The sequence below is a fragment of the Triturus cristatus genome, chromosome 8 (genome assembly GCF_964204655.1).
Source record: "Triturus cristatus chromosome 8, aTriCri1.1, whole genome shotgun sequence".
In the NCBI taxonomy this organism is placed as follows: Eukaryota; Metazoa; Chordata; class Amphibia; order Caudata; family Salamandridae; genus Triturus; species Triturus cristatus.
In genome coordinates this window covers 167,239,631-167,256,215 of record NC_140591.1, presented here as the reverse complement: position 1 = coordinate 167,256,215, position 16,585 = coordinate 167,239,631, and the positions used below count along the sequence as shown (strand labels likewise).

Here is a 16,585-nt window from a genome sequence, read left to right as displayed (position 1 = left end):
CGATTTTAAATCTGGTCTTTTTGTAATAACTAGGTCTGAGAACCGAAACCAAACAGCGCTTAACTTGGTTCCCCAACCCCAGTTCATATATGGATGGGCTACTCTCCATTGATATATCAGCTTTATCACCAACTAGTAAAATGGCACTATGCTGTAAAATAGCGGCCAAGTAATAAAGCAGAAAGCTGGGAATAGCCAGACCCCCTCAATGTCTTGGGAGAATCATCCATTTAGTCGCTCTTCTAGACCTGCGATAACCCAAAAGGAACCTAGAACATATCCTTTCTAGCCTTACAAAACAGGAAGAAGAAAACTCAAGAGGAATAGTCCTAAAAAGATACAGAAGTTTGGGTAAGATCGACATCTTAATAACATTACTTTGCCCAAAAAGAGAGAGGTGTAAGTGATCCAGCCTCTCCAATTTCTTATTAGCGATTTCAATTATTGGACTGATATTTAATTTGGGTATTCTATCAACCGCAGTTGTAATTGTAATACCAAAATAGGTAGCCTCTGAGTCGACTGGAAAGTCTGAGGGGCAGATCATGCCTGAACAGAGAATTTGAGTCTTATCCACATTTAGCTTGTAACCCGAAAGAGCGCCAAACCGATCTTCTAAATCTTTCACCACTGGAAAGGCAGAGACAACATCGCTCGTAAGTACTACAATATCGTCTGCGTATGCCAATGCCCTGTACTCGACCTCCCCAATCCTGACCGCTTTAATATGGGGACTTAGCTCAAGTTTTCTTAGGAAGGGGTCAATATACAGAGCAAAAAGCAGAGGTGAGCAAGGACACCCCTGCCTTGTGCCTCTGCTGATAGTAAATGGCCTGGAATCCTGCCCTGAAATCCAGATCACCGCCTCTGGAGATAGATACAATGCCTTAACTGCTTGTACAAAGCGGGGCAAGATGGCGGCCGCGATACTGGCCGAGTGAGCTGGCTCTTGGTGCTCTCTTGAACAACATCCCCCCCCTCTATGTATGTGGTTCGAGGCGGTGTGACTGTGGAAGAAAAGGAGTTGCCGTGCTCTTGGGCATGATTTGGTACTCGTGGTTGTGGCATGTGGAGCTGCCGGCACCTTCTCGCTTGGCTTGTGTAAGTCCTCTCTTCTAGGCAGCGGTCTCCACGATTCGATCCTGCCCGATAACCCCGATGGCTACAAAGACGGCGAGAAAGGGGTCTGAGACCAGGGGGCCGCCGCGGGCTCTGGAAGTCCTGGAAAGACTGCACCTAACTCTAGTGAAGGTGAAGCTGAGACATGCCGGTCGGCTGCAGGGGCAGCTGCTAGCCGGCCAGGAACGGGAGGAACCACAGACCGTGCTGCGGGCCGAGCAGGCGGAGGAGGTATTTCTGCTCACGCCTGTGAGAAGTTGGCCTGATGTATGATGTCACTAGTTCTAGTGTACACCTTATATCAGTCCAAACAACCCTTATGGTGATTGGTTGTAAAGTCAACCTTATAGACCAGCTATCCTAGTGGTAGCATGGACAAGAGCAGTCTTAGGCTAAACTCTGAATGGCATGTGAAGCCAGCTGTGATACCATATATAATCCCTTGAATACCAAATGAAAGGACACTACAACAGATATATATATAAAATAAAGTGTATTTATTCTAGTCAAACCCTCAGCACTCTTTATGAGATTCGAGGTAAGTACAACACAGTCTTATTCAAGCATACATTAAGTCACACAGGTATGTAATACAGTTAGGCCCTAGGGGCCACGCAAACCATATACTAAAGAAGTGGTATAAGGACCACTGTCATGGAAATAAATAGGCCTAGGCCTAGGGAATCGCTGGGGCTACACTACACTACCAACAGTTAGGAAGTGGGAGGCCCACGGGATTCAGGTGCAGAGTGGAAACACTCACGCGTAATGCGTAAAAGTCAATAGAATCACTAGCAGTTAGAAATAAGCAGTTTTAGGACACTTCTGGAGTAGCTAGAAAGTCGAGACTCGGAAACTAGACCCTAGGATAGTCACTACCCTTGTGAGCACCGACGTACCCAAGTTACCTAGCCCACAGGCTGCGGGTGCATAGGTGTGAACTTGCCTCGGGTTTCGTCGTGGACTTCTATGGATGCCTGAAGGAAAGTTGCTGACAGGCAGTCAGTGAAGAGTGTCCGGTGGATCCCAAGGCTGGTATCAAGAAGAGAGGATACCTGCAAGCAGAAGGGACAGAGTCTGGGTCACTAGCCAGTGACCACGTGGAACCAGGAAGGAACCAGGCGATGTCGTGAAGATTGCAGGTGAAGAGGTGAAGCTTGTCGCAGCAGCTACGGGTACCAGGAGACGTCGAGGATGACCAGGACCAGGAGGCTAGCTGTCCCACGAAGGCTCTTGCTGCCGGCGGCGTCTAAGTTGAACTAGGACTCACCAAGCCTTGGCAAGCGGAACCCACGAAGAATGGAGGACTTGCTTCTGGTGCAGACCAGGAAGGTCTGGGGTGCTTCTCTTTTGCAGAGAAGCGGGAGCCAGTCTGGAGGAGCCAAACCAGCAGTGAAGATTCAAAGGTGTGTCGTTGCAAAGGCCGCTAGCCAACGGGCAAGCAACCGGACAGACGCGGCAAGCAGGAAAATGCAGAAGGGCCCCACGCAGGACTCGTGGAGTGTGGGGGGCTGATCTTCGGTGCAGATGGTGCTTGGGGTTGGGGCTTCTCAATCCCCGGTGCACAACTTCGAGGGTACCTCAGAAGCTGCGCTGGAAGATACTCGCCACTTTTCCCAGGTAGCCAGTCCCACGTCTCTCGTCGCCTCCACGGATCTCAGCTCGGCTGTGGATGTGGATCAGGGTCGGAGAAGTCTGGAAGTCAAGGCTCTGGTCGGGCTCTGCAGTCGGTCCCTCATAGAACTTCAGCAAAGCAAAGGATAAGTCTCTTGATGGTGCCTGTTTGCACAGGGTAGCCACTCCTTGGCCACAAGGGAGATTCTTCAGTCTTCTTCTTTCGTCGAATGTCGAAGGTCCAGAGTTTCTGTTCAAGTTGCAGGTTCAGGATAATCTCCTGGGGCCCAGCTACCACTCTTATACTAATCTGGGGGGGCTGGGTTGCCTGCTAGGTCACGCCTTATGGGTGGGACCTGGGAGGGGGGTGGTTACGCCCCCTTTCCTTTGTCCAGTATCGCGCCAGGACTGGGGCTGGAGTGCCCCAGCACCGGTTTGAACTGGACTATGCATGGGACACCTTGTGTGTCCCAGGCATGTCTCATTCCTTTCAGCCCTCCCTGCCCCAATACACTAAAGTCTGTCTGGGGAGGTGCTAGCACCTCCCCAAGCAGGAAACCTATTGTCCAAGCCTCCCTTGCCGGGATCACTCCCAGCAGCAGGAGGTCAGACTTGTGTCTGTGGCAGCAGCATCCATTTTGTAATGCTGAGGATTGGGTTAGAGTTGCACAGCAAAGTAGGATTTTAACATGTCTCTCCCTCTAGAAGGGAGGAATAATATCCTCATCACCAGAAATGGTATGGGGGTATTATTCCAAAGTGTTAGACACCTTACACAACATGTTTTGATAAAGCCAAACCATAGTTACCATAACCGTTTAAGATTATAAGGCACTTTAAGAGTATATGGTAGGCTATATCATAGAACAGCTATAAGGACATGGTTCCGAAAGCTGCAGACAGGCTCAGCTCATGCTAGAGCACCATCTCACATGTTACCAAGCACTCTGCCTCCAGGATTGTTAAGGCCTGCCATAGGAGTGGCTGATAGGTACACATGTGTCTATATTAAGGGTAGATATAGGTATACTATATCTAAGCAAGGGGTGATTACAAGACCTTGCCCCAGCTGTGTGATCAGCCAGTTGTGTCTGATTGGAAGGCCAGACCAGGGGGGGCATAATACATGCTGCAGCCCCTGGCAGGCCTAGGGTACACCTATGCCCTGGGTACCTAGGGTACACTGTACAGGGTCCAATAAGGTGATCCTTACCAATTGTGTATGTACCTAGGGTACATGGAGTCCATTTTAAAGAGAGAGCAGGCAGCCTGAGACCCTGAATGGCAGGATCTCAGGCCAACTAAGTCGAAAAACCAGCTAGACACTAGGCAAAAAGTTGGGGGTAACCATAGTCAGATATCCACCTTCCTACAACGCCCGTCAGACGGTTTCTTCGATGTTCAAGGCACAAAGTCAGAAAAATAAAAATGTTGAAGATGCGTTATCTGGAGCTAAATCTTCAGCGAAACGTGTAGTGACCCCTGTATCACCGGCAGAATCTGAAACTCTCGTTCTTCCAGATAAAGAGAGTCAGGGTACTGTGATTTCCTATGGGACAGATTTGAGTGATTTCATTGCAAGCAGCATTGGAGGGGCGGCGGAGCAGGGCGTGTTAAGTGGAGGAAATGAATATGCTGGATTTGAAGCAAGTCAGGATGAGTCGGTTGTGACTTTGGGGCCAGGAATTATTGGAAGTGGATAAATGGTCAGAGTGCAAGAACAATGCCTTATGGAGAATGTAGTCTCTCGGAGTGGGGGCCAGGGGAATGCGCTGAGTGTATCGAGTTCAGATTCAATGGCAACAAAACCCCTCTCTGACCTCCAAGATGAAGAAACTTGCTCTGAGCCCTGTGAAGGAGGGGGACTCGGGGGATACATTTTATTCTATGTTGGATCCCTCTAACTCTTCAGGGGACGAAAGCCCTGGGAGGGATTGGGCGGAGGCTGAGAGTGATGCATGCGGTCTCCGCTTGGGTGAGGGAGAGTTTGGAGAGAACTCTCCTCATATCTCTGCAACTGTCCAAAAAAGGGAACTTGGCACCCCTGCTTTAGACAAGGTCTCTTGCTTAGCAGGCTCAATGGTCTGGGACTACTCTTTCTCTCCTAAACTGGTTGGAAATGACGCAACCGATGAAGTGACAGCTTTAGGAGCCCCAAGTTTAAATCAAGCTACGCCCAGTGAAATTACCCTCTCTACCATCTACCAGAGTATTTTGGCTCACAGGGAGTAGACTCGTTTGGAGAGTTCACGTACTCAGGGGGCTTACCGTAAATTGCAGAACTCAATACGCAGGGTGGCTAAGACCTGTTCTGATTTTGCCGCTAGAATTGGAGAAGTGGAAGCAAGAATCTCCACACTTGAGGATGAACTTGTAGCGCAAAAGTCCCTTGCTCACTCCTTGGAAGCCCAGAAGACGGATACATTATGGAAACTGACTGACCTTGAGAATCGGTCAAGAAGAAATAATCTGCGGATATTGGGCATCCCAGAAGGCAAGTAAGGCACAGATACTCGCCAGTTCGTCATGGAACTTTTTACAGAAGCAGTCCCCCGATCCGAAGCAATTGAACTGGAAAACTGAACTCCAGAGGGCCCATCGGTTTCCTTTCAATCAACGCAAGAAGATCGGTCAAGCTGTTGAAAAGCCTTGTGCTGTTTTGATCTGTCTTAATAATTGTCTGGCCCGAGAGGCATTATATGCTCTGTATGATGGCGGAGTGTGAATTAATGAGTAGAATCCAGGGCGGTACAAGCATAGAGGAATGTCATCAGCGTGTTGCCAACATAAAATTTAAAATCCATTGCCATTTTGGCACCGAGGTGGCAGCCAAATATATGCAGCATAGGGCTGAGTCATATGAGCTGGGGGGGGGAAACACAGGCAGGATATTGGCCAAGCGACTGCAACAGCTTGAAGTAGCCAATCGCATCTGCAAAATTAAGGATCATGTAGGGCAAGTCCAGGACTCCCCGGCAGGAATTTTGAATGTCTTTATGCTGAGGGACCGGCCTTAACAGGGATAGATCCTTTGCAAGATTTTTTCAATGGTATGGAAACAACGAAGGTCACTCAGGATCAAATTGAGACACTTGAAGCCCAGTTCACATGGGAAGAAATAGACTTTGCAATAACCTCTTCAGCCATGGTAAGGCTGTCGGTCCGGACGGTATTCCCCTTGAATTCTATAGGACATTTCGACAAGTACTTAAGCATGATATTATGCTCGTATTTGAACAAGCTCGAAAAAATCACATTCCTGATTCTTGGCAGAAGACAACTATTATTGTTTTTAGGAAAACTCAATCCAGCATCATATAGGCCTATAACTTTGATCAATTGCAATAGTAAAATCTATTCGAAGCTTTTGGCAATTAGACTTGGAAAGGTAATTACCCCTCTGGTTTCTCTACACCAACATGGGTTTATCCCAGGAAGGGACACATCGGATCATGTCCGCCATGTAATAGCCCTTCTCGACTGGGCACAGGCCACGGGGTCACCGCTGGGGATTCTCCTCTTGGACTCTGAGAAAGTGTTCGATAGGGTTTCCTGGCAGTTCCTGTGGTCTGTCCTATGTTGGAGAGGGCAATGATTCTTTAGGGCTGTTTACATTCTTGAATTATGGGGCACAGATGGCAGGTTTAAGCAGGGTCCATGGAGGGAACACAGTAGACAAACAGACTGGAATCAAATTGAACCACACGTTGGTTTGGCTGAAACAAGAAAATTCTGATTAGCCTGGCATAGATACAGTTATAGTGGGTCAGTGGGGTATAACGATTGTCAGGGGCAGTTTTATTGACTGGTGTCAGTAATTTGCACAGTGCCCTGTTTTTAGCAGATAGCCAGCCACTTGCTTGCGATAGAATGAGGTAGAGAGTGTTTGGGGAAATTGAAAAGTGCTTGTGTTTCTACATTTAGGACTTTATCGAGGAGCGCATAGGAGTGTTGGGGGAGGCCTGCTAGCAAATTGTTATAGTTATCCTTAACAAAGACATTTAGCAATGTTTTTGGATGCATTGTAAGGCATGAAAGCACATTTCATGTGTGTATTTGAAACATGGTACAAGAGTCCCTTCTCATGATAGGGCTGAAGAGAACACCAATAATTCTGGCTGATGGGTCGTAGGTCAGGGTGTCAGGAGGGAAATTGTGTAAAGTAGACACATGTGTAGTAGAGGAAGGAAAGTATAAGACCTCTGTCTCTTGTTTTTATTATTAAGGATCATAGTGTCATCCAATGGCCAATCGCCATGAAACAGTCCGATGTGCTTGCCTAGAGGAGGGGTGAAAAGTGAGGAAAGGGAATAGGCTTAAAGGTTGTAGGAAAATCCATAAGGAAGAATGATGTGACCAGGGGAGGTATATTGTATGGAAAATAAAACGAAGGGCTGACCCGAGGGGCGCACAGGCTTGTGCACCTACTTTGTTAGCCCCCAGGGAACTTTAGTACTACAGAACAGGGCTGCAGTGGAACTCCCACTCCTGTAATGCTGTTAGCGCTGGCGCACATGTAGTGGCTCAGACATGAACAGTACACCCGCTACATAATACGGCCCTAGGTCCCCAAGTAATGGAGCCAGAGCCCGTAATGCGAGCCATAGAAGCATTTTCAGTTCATTGGGATAATGCTTTTGGCTAATAAGAAGATCCAGTTCTATAAAAGGTCATTTATTTCTTTGTCTATTTATTTACTTATGTATTTATGTACAGTATTATATAATACAGTTCTGACGCAGGGGGTGATAGAGATTTAGCACAATAGGTTCGACATGCCAGTCCCCAAATCTACTCTTCCTGTTCTGAGATTTAGCGCCAGAAGGTGTGTACCGCTGCATACTGTCAAACTGTATGTACATAACCGCAGTCTCACACGTACATCTGGAACACCGCTTTGGTAACCTGAGGTTAACATTGTGGAATGCGGTCAATGTCATTCAGGTCCAATACATTTGTTTTAAAAATATCTGTATTAGTTTTCACGTAACGAGAAATTATCAAATCAATGCTACCAAACACAGGTGCATAAATGGACACAACAACCAGATAGATCCTAATTAAGCAGTTGAATTTAATTAATTTTATCCCTGCAGTCATTGTGAAATCTAGTAGTTTTCAATTAATTTCTAAGATAAGCAAGCCACAATGTCCTAAATATTACCAACATCTCAGCTATGTGCCCTATTGTAGACTATATTATTGCTCTCACCAGCTCTTGCCACCAAGGCACACCATGCATTAACATCACACAACAAGCCGCCCCTGGTGTAATCTACCTGTAATCACCATTAAACTAGCTTCTTATTTTACCTGATAGATGCATAAGCAACTGGTATATGTCCTCCAGCAGACCACTGACGTCACAACTGCACAGTCACAGCTCACTCAACGTAACAACACTACCCAATTCCACACAGAGCAGTACATAGTACAGAGAACATTTTGTCACAATATGACCTAGACCGCTGTCTCTAATTGGATCCCTGGGATTGCGTGCTGTAGCACCCACAGGCATCATAGAATGCTATAAGGCAAGGCAATACTAATGGTCGACAATGTACTACAAAACCCAGCAGCATAGCAAGTATCTAATTGCCCTTCTCCAACCCCCTCAGTAACTTGACCGGTGTATTGTAGATGTTATCTGATGCCACTTGTCCCAGGGGCTTAACTGTGGTGGCTTAAGTTTGTTACCATGTTCTTAGATTAGTTCCACTGAGATTAGCTGGAGCAGTTCTCCAGCAAACTGACAGGCCAAACCTCCAGCCGGTGGTTGGACTCGACAAAGGTAGGTAACCCTTGCCTCGTGCAGAGATTGACTATGTCTATGGCAGCTGTATGTTAAGTCAGTCATATGGGTCTTAACATGAATTGTGCCTTAAGAGCGTCTTAAAAATCTGCCAGATGTACATAAGAACTTCCGACTTATTAAAGGGTGAGCAAAGGCCCTCTGTGACTTCAACAAATTAAACACTGAGAAAGTACAATCTGTTCTAAAGACCTGCACTGAGAACCAGGAGTTGGCAAGCAAACCCCAAAAGACTGTGACCACTGATGAAGAAATATATGTCCAAAGAATTCATGGCCAAATAGATTATTTTATCAGCCTTTCTGCAAAGTTCTGCTGGTGGTTCTACCTGCGTCTGCTACGCCAGATTCTGACCAGTCTCATTCCTCGAGGGCCAGAGTCAAGCTAGATCTCCAGGATATCCACAAGCAATAAATTGACATGCTATAAATCTACCTGGAATCATTTACATAGGCAGTGATTATTCTGAAGCTGTGTCATGGTTGTGGCTCTGGAGGACCAGCGCTATACATACTTCCATTTATAGAATGTCACCTATGGTACCTTGAAGAAGAAATCATTTGGTCAATCTCTTAAAGGGGCAATCTGAGACCAGTCATCCTTCTTCATGGTAGAGATGTTAACGAATAAATGTGTTGTACTAAATAGCCATCACACTAATATCTCATTCACATCTACTTTGATTCTAACCACACCTAACTCCTTCCACGTTTACCCTATTAACAGTTTAATTGTAACCATATATGTGATTAGGATTCCTCCAGTGCCATCCATAGGTTGAGTTTATCCCTGGCATAGTGCTGCCTTTGCTAATCACTTTTTACATTTATTTATGAAGGAGGAGGCAGAAGAGGAGGATGAAGAGCAGGTAATAGTGGTGCATCCTCAAACATTTATTTTGAAGACTGGAATATTTTAATATCTTAATTTTAGAAACTGGTGTATACCTCTCTCTATTTCAAGACTTGTTTATGATCAATACAACTCCTTAAAATGGGGACTCTACTGTTGGATATTTACATCTAATGAGTTGTGCTGATATTTTGGTTCATTTAGATTCGACATCCCAAGTCGGTTGTGCGCTCTGTATGTTTCTTTTGTACTGTAAATGGTTGTGACATTGTAGAGGAATTACTAATTTTCTGAATGTGATGCATCTTCAGTGCCATGTTTGCCATGACTTCTTAAGACATGCATCTCATTACAGGATTATGGTGGATGTTTGAAATTCTATTAGAAATTATTTTGGCTCTAATTTTGAGTTTGCCACTACATCCTGCATCAATGTTACTTCAAGCAGGAGGTGCGTTATTACCCTTGTATTTAGAGACCAAATGAAACCAAATGCTCTGAGAGCTACGTTCAAGTTATTTTATGGTACTGGATGACCGCATGCATGTTGAAAGCAGTGATGAGGCCTGCCTCATACTCCGGCTCATCCTCTTTGACTTGCTTGATACTTTTCACCATGAGGGACTACTTACTGTCCTGTTCTTGAAGATGGACTTCAAGGTGTATTCCTTTACTCTTCTTTCTCATTCTGCAACTATCGATCACAATACGTGAAGCTGTAATCTTTCTGATCTCTTACTATTTCCCTTTTTGGGAAGCTTTGGGTTCTTTCCTCTGACTGCTGACTCTCCCTGATCAACTTTTACTTGGAATCTGTAGAAGAAGCTGTAACAGGAGACAACGTAGCCATCCATCAATATGGAGATGCCACTCAGGTGCAACCTAAACATGTCTAATCTATCTGGCTTGGCAACCGTGGAAACCTATGTCAAAACAGTTGGTGAATTGAATGAGCTCCATTTCATTCAAACTAAATCACAACAGACCAGAATGTCTCCTTCTGCACTCCAAAGACTTGCCTCCAGTCGACCAAACTGGTTTAACACCTTATTCCCAGTGGGCATCTTCCCACTCAAATTGCATAAGGATAATATCTAGGATTTAACATTGACATAATGACATAAAGACATGAGTCGCAGCACCAGATATCCAATCAGGCTTCAAGCTAAGGAAGGAAATCATTAATTGAGTTAGTTGATTGCTTACTTACGTTTAACTCAGTACATAATATCTTCTGAACAATATGAAGGTAATCCACATAAGCTGTCCCTGGAACATGAAGAATAAGCTTTACTATGTAGAAGGTTATCTTAGCACCAGAAGCAAATCACTACTCCAACGTAAACCTGGAAGCACACCTTCTCCTGTCTCTGATTAAGACTTTGCAGTCTTCTACTTGAAATATTACAGTTAGCAGACAACTAACATAATGTTCCATCTAAAGATCTGAAGTCTCACTTTTGATCAGTTGTTCATGTTAAGGTTTAATCAGATAACCTGAGAAAATCCTGTTTGGAATAGCTAACATGTCACTCTTCCGCCTGGAATGGACTACTAGCTTTGGTTGCAAATTTATGGTTAAATCAATTAGCAGTAACTTCATCCTGAAGAATCTCCCCTGTCTGCTTGTTAAAGCCAGAATCACTTTCAGTATCTTTGGCTTAACAGTTCAAGGTTGTCTAACCTCCTACCTGAAAGATACTCATACCTTCGCAGGATGTTCACGAGACACCAGAAGTAAACCACATCTGTAACTAAAACCCTGAAACAAATTCACGAGACACCAGAAGTAAATCACATTTGTAACTAAAACCCTGAAACAAACATACATGAAGAACTACGACAAGCATTCAACCTTGTACCATTTCCTATTGGCCTATCTGTCCTCTATTTGTCTCAACAAGTAAGAATGGCGTGTTTGAACAGTCCTGATGCCCTGTTTTTATCTCCTTGCTGTCCGAGAGAGATTCTTCTAGTTTGTACTGCTCGGTGGAAATAAATGACCGTCCATCACATTCTGAGCTCAGAGTTACAAAGTTCTAGAGAGTGGATGTTTGTTGCAATAGAGTAAAAATTATGCGACGCCCCCTGCCTGTAAGTTTGAACACGAACCATCTCAAGAGTTAACAAGGATACATTTTCATTATTTTGTGATTGAAAGTGATATTTTCTATGCCAAGTAAAACTGTACATAAATATTTGATTCCATTGAATATGTTTCTTTTTTTTTAATAAAAAAACGATGCCAGAACTCTTCTTTGGAACAGAGAGAGCATGATGTCTGCAGAAAAGGCTACACAGAGGGCTTGTGTTTCAACGCAACAGCTGTGTAGCCTCTTTGTTGTAAAAAGCGAACTGATTATCATTCTATTTCCTTTCTATGTTTCTGTTGTGAGTCTGTCTAAATCCTTTCTCTGTTTTCTTTCTTTGTTTTGTGTCTGCAATCCTGTAGGAAGGAGAGGAGGAAGCTTTATAAAATGGCTCCTTACTACGTCCGTATTTCCTGAAAGGTAATGTTTGACACACCTATGGATTTTTTTGCACGATAGAATGAAACGAAATGTAGCATTTGTTTTGAACAATAAAAATGTTGAGCAGGCTGGTTGAAGCCTTACAGGGCCTAAAAACATGAGTAACAAAACTGCCATATCTGTTTCATGTACTCTTTTTTCAAAAGGCTCTGTTGTCATGGACAGGCATACTCTTGTCACGGATGGAATCATGGGTGCCCTGTATGATAAAACTCGGAAACAAGCACTGATTGGCCCCACTGCCCACACCGTGCATGTCTGGTTTGTAGCACAGCGAGCGCTTGGTTGGGAGGGAGTGACAACACAACAGACGCCACTCTGGGACACCCCTAGGTTTGGTAAGCTACGCACCAGCAAAGGTTTCTCCCGTTGGGATCAAATAGGCATCTCTGTGGTAGGAGACCTGTGGAAAAAGGGGGGAGTAGTCACTTTTGCACAGCTGCAAGCAACATACCAGATGGCAGGGACGGAGCACTACAGATACCTTCAAATAAAACACGCACTAACAAAGGCCATACCCCCTGGAACTGACCTCCCCGAGTCCTCGCCACTAGAGGATCGATTATTGACGGACCACCTCACTAAAAAGGCAATTTCTTTAACATATCGCAAACTGATCAACAACCAAAATGATCCCACTCACAATCTCAGAGAGAAGTGGCAAGCCGAGGTAGGTGAGATGGATGATCAAGACTGGCAGGAGGCCCTGGCATCCCCGCGGGAGGTGGCAATCCCATCCAGACTGAAGCTTGTGCAACTTAAAATATTGCACAGAACATATCATACCAGGACCACACTTTACAAAATAGGGAGGGCTGATTCACCGCTTTGTCTTAGAGGGTGCGGAGTGGCGGGCTACTTTTATCATACACTATGGGACTGTCCCAACATTACTTCGTACTGGAGGGCGGTCATGGATACGATCACTCGAGTGAGTGGCTTTGAGGTCTCCCCGGAACCGAGGAGATGTCTACTTAATGTGTGGGAGCCAACAGACCTTAACCACGCGGAGCAGAGCTGGGCGACCATGGGTATTGTACTAGCAAAACGGAACATTGCTCAACATTGGGGGCACAGACGGTCCCCTCCCATCATCAGTAGTGTCGTAACCTAGACAGCGCAATGGTAGAGGAGAAAACAGTGTTCGTTCATAGGGGGTGTCCACGAAAATGGACGAGGGTATGGGGCAAATGGAACACTTATCGAGGGAACTTGTGCGCCACTCCTCCAGAGGAATCAGATCTGGAAGTGAGCGAATGACAAATGCAATGGATGTACTACTGGGGACGATTTTACGTACTTTACTGTTCATGGGGCGGGGAATTACAGAGGAACGAATATGTACATATGTAATGTTCTGTGTGGCAATGGTGTGGATAACATTAGATCTGATGAGACATAAGACCCAATTGTTTGTAATCGGCTGTGATTTAATGCAAATGCTAATAAAAGTCCCCCCCCCCCAAAAAAGGCTCTGTTGTCCTGAATCCGTGTTCCTCCGAAAACCCTTAAAACATAGGGCAAGCGTCGGGTGCCTGTCTGCTATTTTCCTCCCTGTTACTCTCATAATGAATGCCATCAACTTCAATGACGTTTCGTTTTTATTCAATTTTTGGTTCACTTTGTCTCCCCGCCCAGCTGTCAGCAAAAGAAAAAAACATTTACAAAGCTTAAGAAACGTAAAGGTAACATTAAATAATTTAGAAACAATTAGATTGATTTATCAATGAAGAGGTACTAAAACTAATACAACGGAAAGTGATTGTAAGATATATTGTTTAAAAATGTTTAGCCTTAGGTCTTGGAACACATTTATCTCTCCACTGGGTACAATGGCTCAAGGACAAAAAGCGCAATGTAAAAATAGCAACATGGTACAATTACTCAGTGAAGAAGACAATCTCTTAATCTAAAACAGAACAAAGAACTGGGTCTATTTGATACTGACCATCCAGAGGCTATCACTCACTACCTATAAAGAGAACTAAGAAATAAAACACATGGTAGTAGAAACATGGGAAAGAATAGCATTGGCTTACAGTAGTATAAAGACTCTTATTCTTTCTATTGTCACCCTAAATATGGGATTCAGCTGTGATATTAGGTGCGGTGGTAGAGCAGCGGAGGAGCGTAAACTGCAAACACATGATGGGAGGCGAGTATCTGAGATAGTATTGGTAAAGAGGCAAACATTCAAGGGTTCCTTCGTGATTGTGGCCTGCATCTGTAGTCTGTGGCACACTGATACAGGGGTCAAGCTAATAGTGGAGTTTTTCTACCTCGTATGCAGTCACATTACAAATCACTGATGTTAAGATCCCCAAAAAGACAGCTCTGTTCTGCACTGTAAGAATCCTTTCAACATCGTTTATTTAGCAGGCTCGTCCCAGCCAAGGCACTGCAAGTGAAAAGGGCCTCAGAGTTTCGCAACGTGATGACAAGGTTGGGATTCATTTGCCAAAACAAACTTCACCCACTTCGAGAACTTTCACAAACTTTGTCAAGTTTCCCATAAAAATCGAGGAGGTTCTGCAGCTTTGATTTCAGGTTGCTGATGATAGATGTTGAGACATTCAAAGAATGGGCAAATGGAAAATGTGTTCCAAGCATAGATTCACAAGACAGGATACTGTTAAGGAAAAGCTGTGTTCTCACATTCACAGCAGAGTCTGAGCGCACACCTTACTGCATCATCTCATGCCTAATCGCAGCTACAGAATGGAGGTTGGAGCTCGGCTTCGAGCCACGCCCAGTGCTTCCCTTAAACGCCACACAACAGTCCCACACCCAGTCACCTATTTCACCTATGCACACAGAGGGGCCTCCGACGAACGCCATCACAATCGGGGCACTTCGCAGCCTTGTCAGGGGCATGAATCTACAATCTGAATTTGAGGATATTTACAGGGGATTTCCCGCGTAAGCAGGGAGGGGTTTAGCTTTGGGTGGAGGGGCAGGCTGGTTGAAGTTTGCCTCCCCATTCAAATAATGCTTTCTCGGCTTGCTAGTTAGAGCTGGGTCCTGAGTCAGGCCTGCTGTGTCTGTGTTTATTTATTTTTCTTGTTATCCTGATTTTAGTAAGAGGTTTTAACTTGTTCGTTTTGTGGATCAAGAACATAAATGCATATAGTGACTGGTTTACCAAAAAAGTAGCACATCTGCACTAATAGAAGTACTTAAATGGATGCAAATTTACCACTTATTGGAGTTCACAAACGTTAGCAGTAGTAGGCTTGGAAAGCTGCCCAGTCTCGGGTCTCGGGTCTCCAGGCATACTGCTGGCAATCAAACATGCAAAAGATTATGGGACGAATGCTTGCAATAATCTTCTGGCAATCGCTTGTGATGGCATTCCGAACCATAATATTCAGCTCACTGTCCCCCAGAAGACAGAGGCCCAGATTTAGGAGTTGATGGATGGAGTAAAGGCAGACAGGGAGGCAGAGGACTTTACGTCTGCCTCCCTGCCTTTAGTCTGCCTGCTAATTTAGAAATGTCTCCCGGCCCTGCGAGCATCTCTGTACATTAGCAGGAACTGCCATCATGGCAGTTCCTGTCAGTGTAGGAGAAGTTGACAGCTGGCTTTGTTTTTGAAAAACAAAAACCACAAATGATGCCCACACCATAGGAGTTTTCTCCCATAGTGTGGGGGTAATTTTTCTTCTTCTTTTTTTTTTTTTACAGTTGTTGCTTAGTAACCATAATTTCATTTTAAGTGTGATGAAGAAAATATCTGAGGTTTTATTAAAGCATACTGTAATGTTTTGTGAGTAGAATAATAACATACACTACCATTAGCAAAGTTATTACAGTAAATATATACATATATATGTGATCAAGGCCCCACGTGGGCTGAAACGCGTCATGGCGGTGGTGGTGTCGGGAACTAAATAAATAATATTGCACCATCCAACGGGTTCGCTTCGTCTGTTTTCTAGTGCATGACTGTACCTGAAGGACGACTTAACCTCATATATATTTATATATGTATGTATTTATCTAGTATTTCCCTAGCACAAACCCAGCCAAAAGACAGAGGAGCACTGTACATGGTCAAAGGCAAGATGAAAGCCAATGATTAACAGGAGCAGAAGCAGAGTTGTGGACGGTTAATGCTTTGTGATGTAGTGTTCTTTAAATACGGAGTGTTTAACTCTTTCCTAAATTAGAGCAGTGTTGGGGCAGTCTAAATTAATATGGGGATGTTATTCCAGATCCTGAATTCCTAAATTGAAACGGCCTGTTGTCTTGTTTTTTCTTTTGTACACTTGGTCTGCAATCTGGTGGTGTCTTAGCTGAGGCCCTGGGAGTCTGCCTCCTCCGTAACAGTGATTGGGAGGGTGGTAGATGTTTTGGACCTCCTCCCGCACACAACAGAGGTGAATGCAAATGTTTTAGCAGAGGTGCTTAACCCAAGCCAAACAAGCCAAGAACCTCTTCTTCCTCTCAATCAGGCCTCTGTTGATGTGCTGGTGGACACTTAGGCTAAATCAGGTTCTTGCCCCGGTTAATAGGCAAGTGGCAAGGTGGCATAGACCTGCTCCCATGGATCCAGATTTTCTCCAGAGAGCTTAGTGGTACAGTCATTCACGAGTCACTGTTACCCTAATGCATTTCCAACAACTCCCAAAATGAATCAAAAGGCATGGAGACTTGC

General features: G+C 44.7%; 1 protein-coding gene across 5 annotated transcripts in view; it reads left to right on the top strand.

Moving 5' to 3' along the window:
- Window positions 1-16,585, top strand: part of SH3BGR (SH3 domain binding glutamate rich protein) — a 403,616-nt gene that overhangs the window by 381,632 nt on the left and 5,399 nt on the right. For 3 of the 5 annotated variants that reach the window (XM_085621246.1, XM_085621243.1, XM_085621242.1), the window contains 2 exons: window positions 9,384-9,413; window positions 11,850-11,907. In XM_085621246.1, the coding sequence (XP_085477372.1) occupies window positions 9,384-9,413; window positions 11,850-11,873 (54 nt within the window). In that variant the 3' untranslated portion in view covers window positions 11,874-11,907. The remainder of the gene's footprint in view (window positions 1-9,383; window positions 9,414-11,849; window positions 11,908-16,585) is intronic. The other 2 variants (XM_085621245.1, XM_085621244.1) reach the window with 1 other exon arrangement.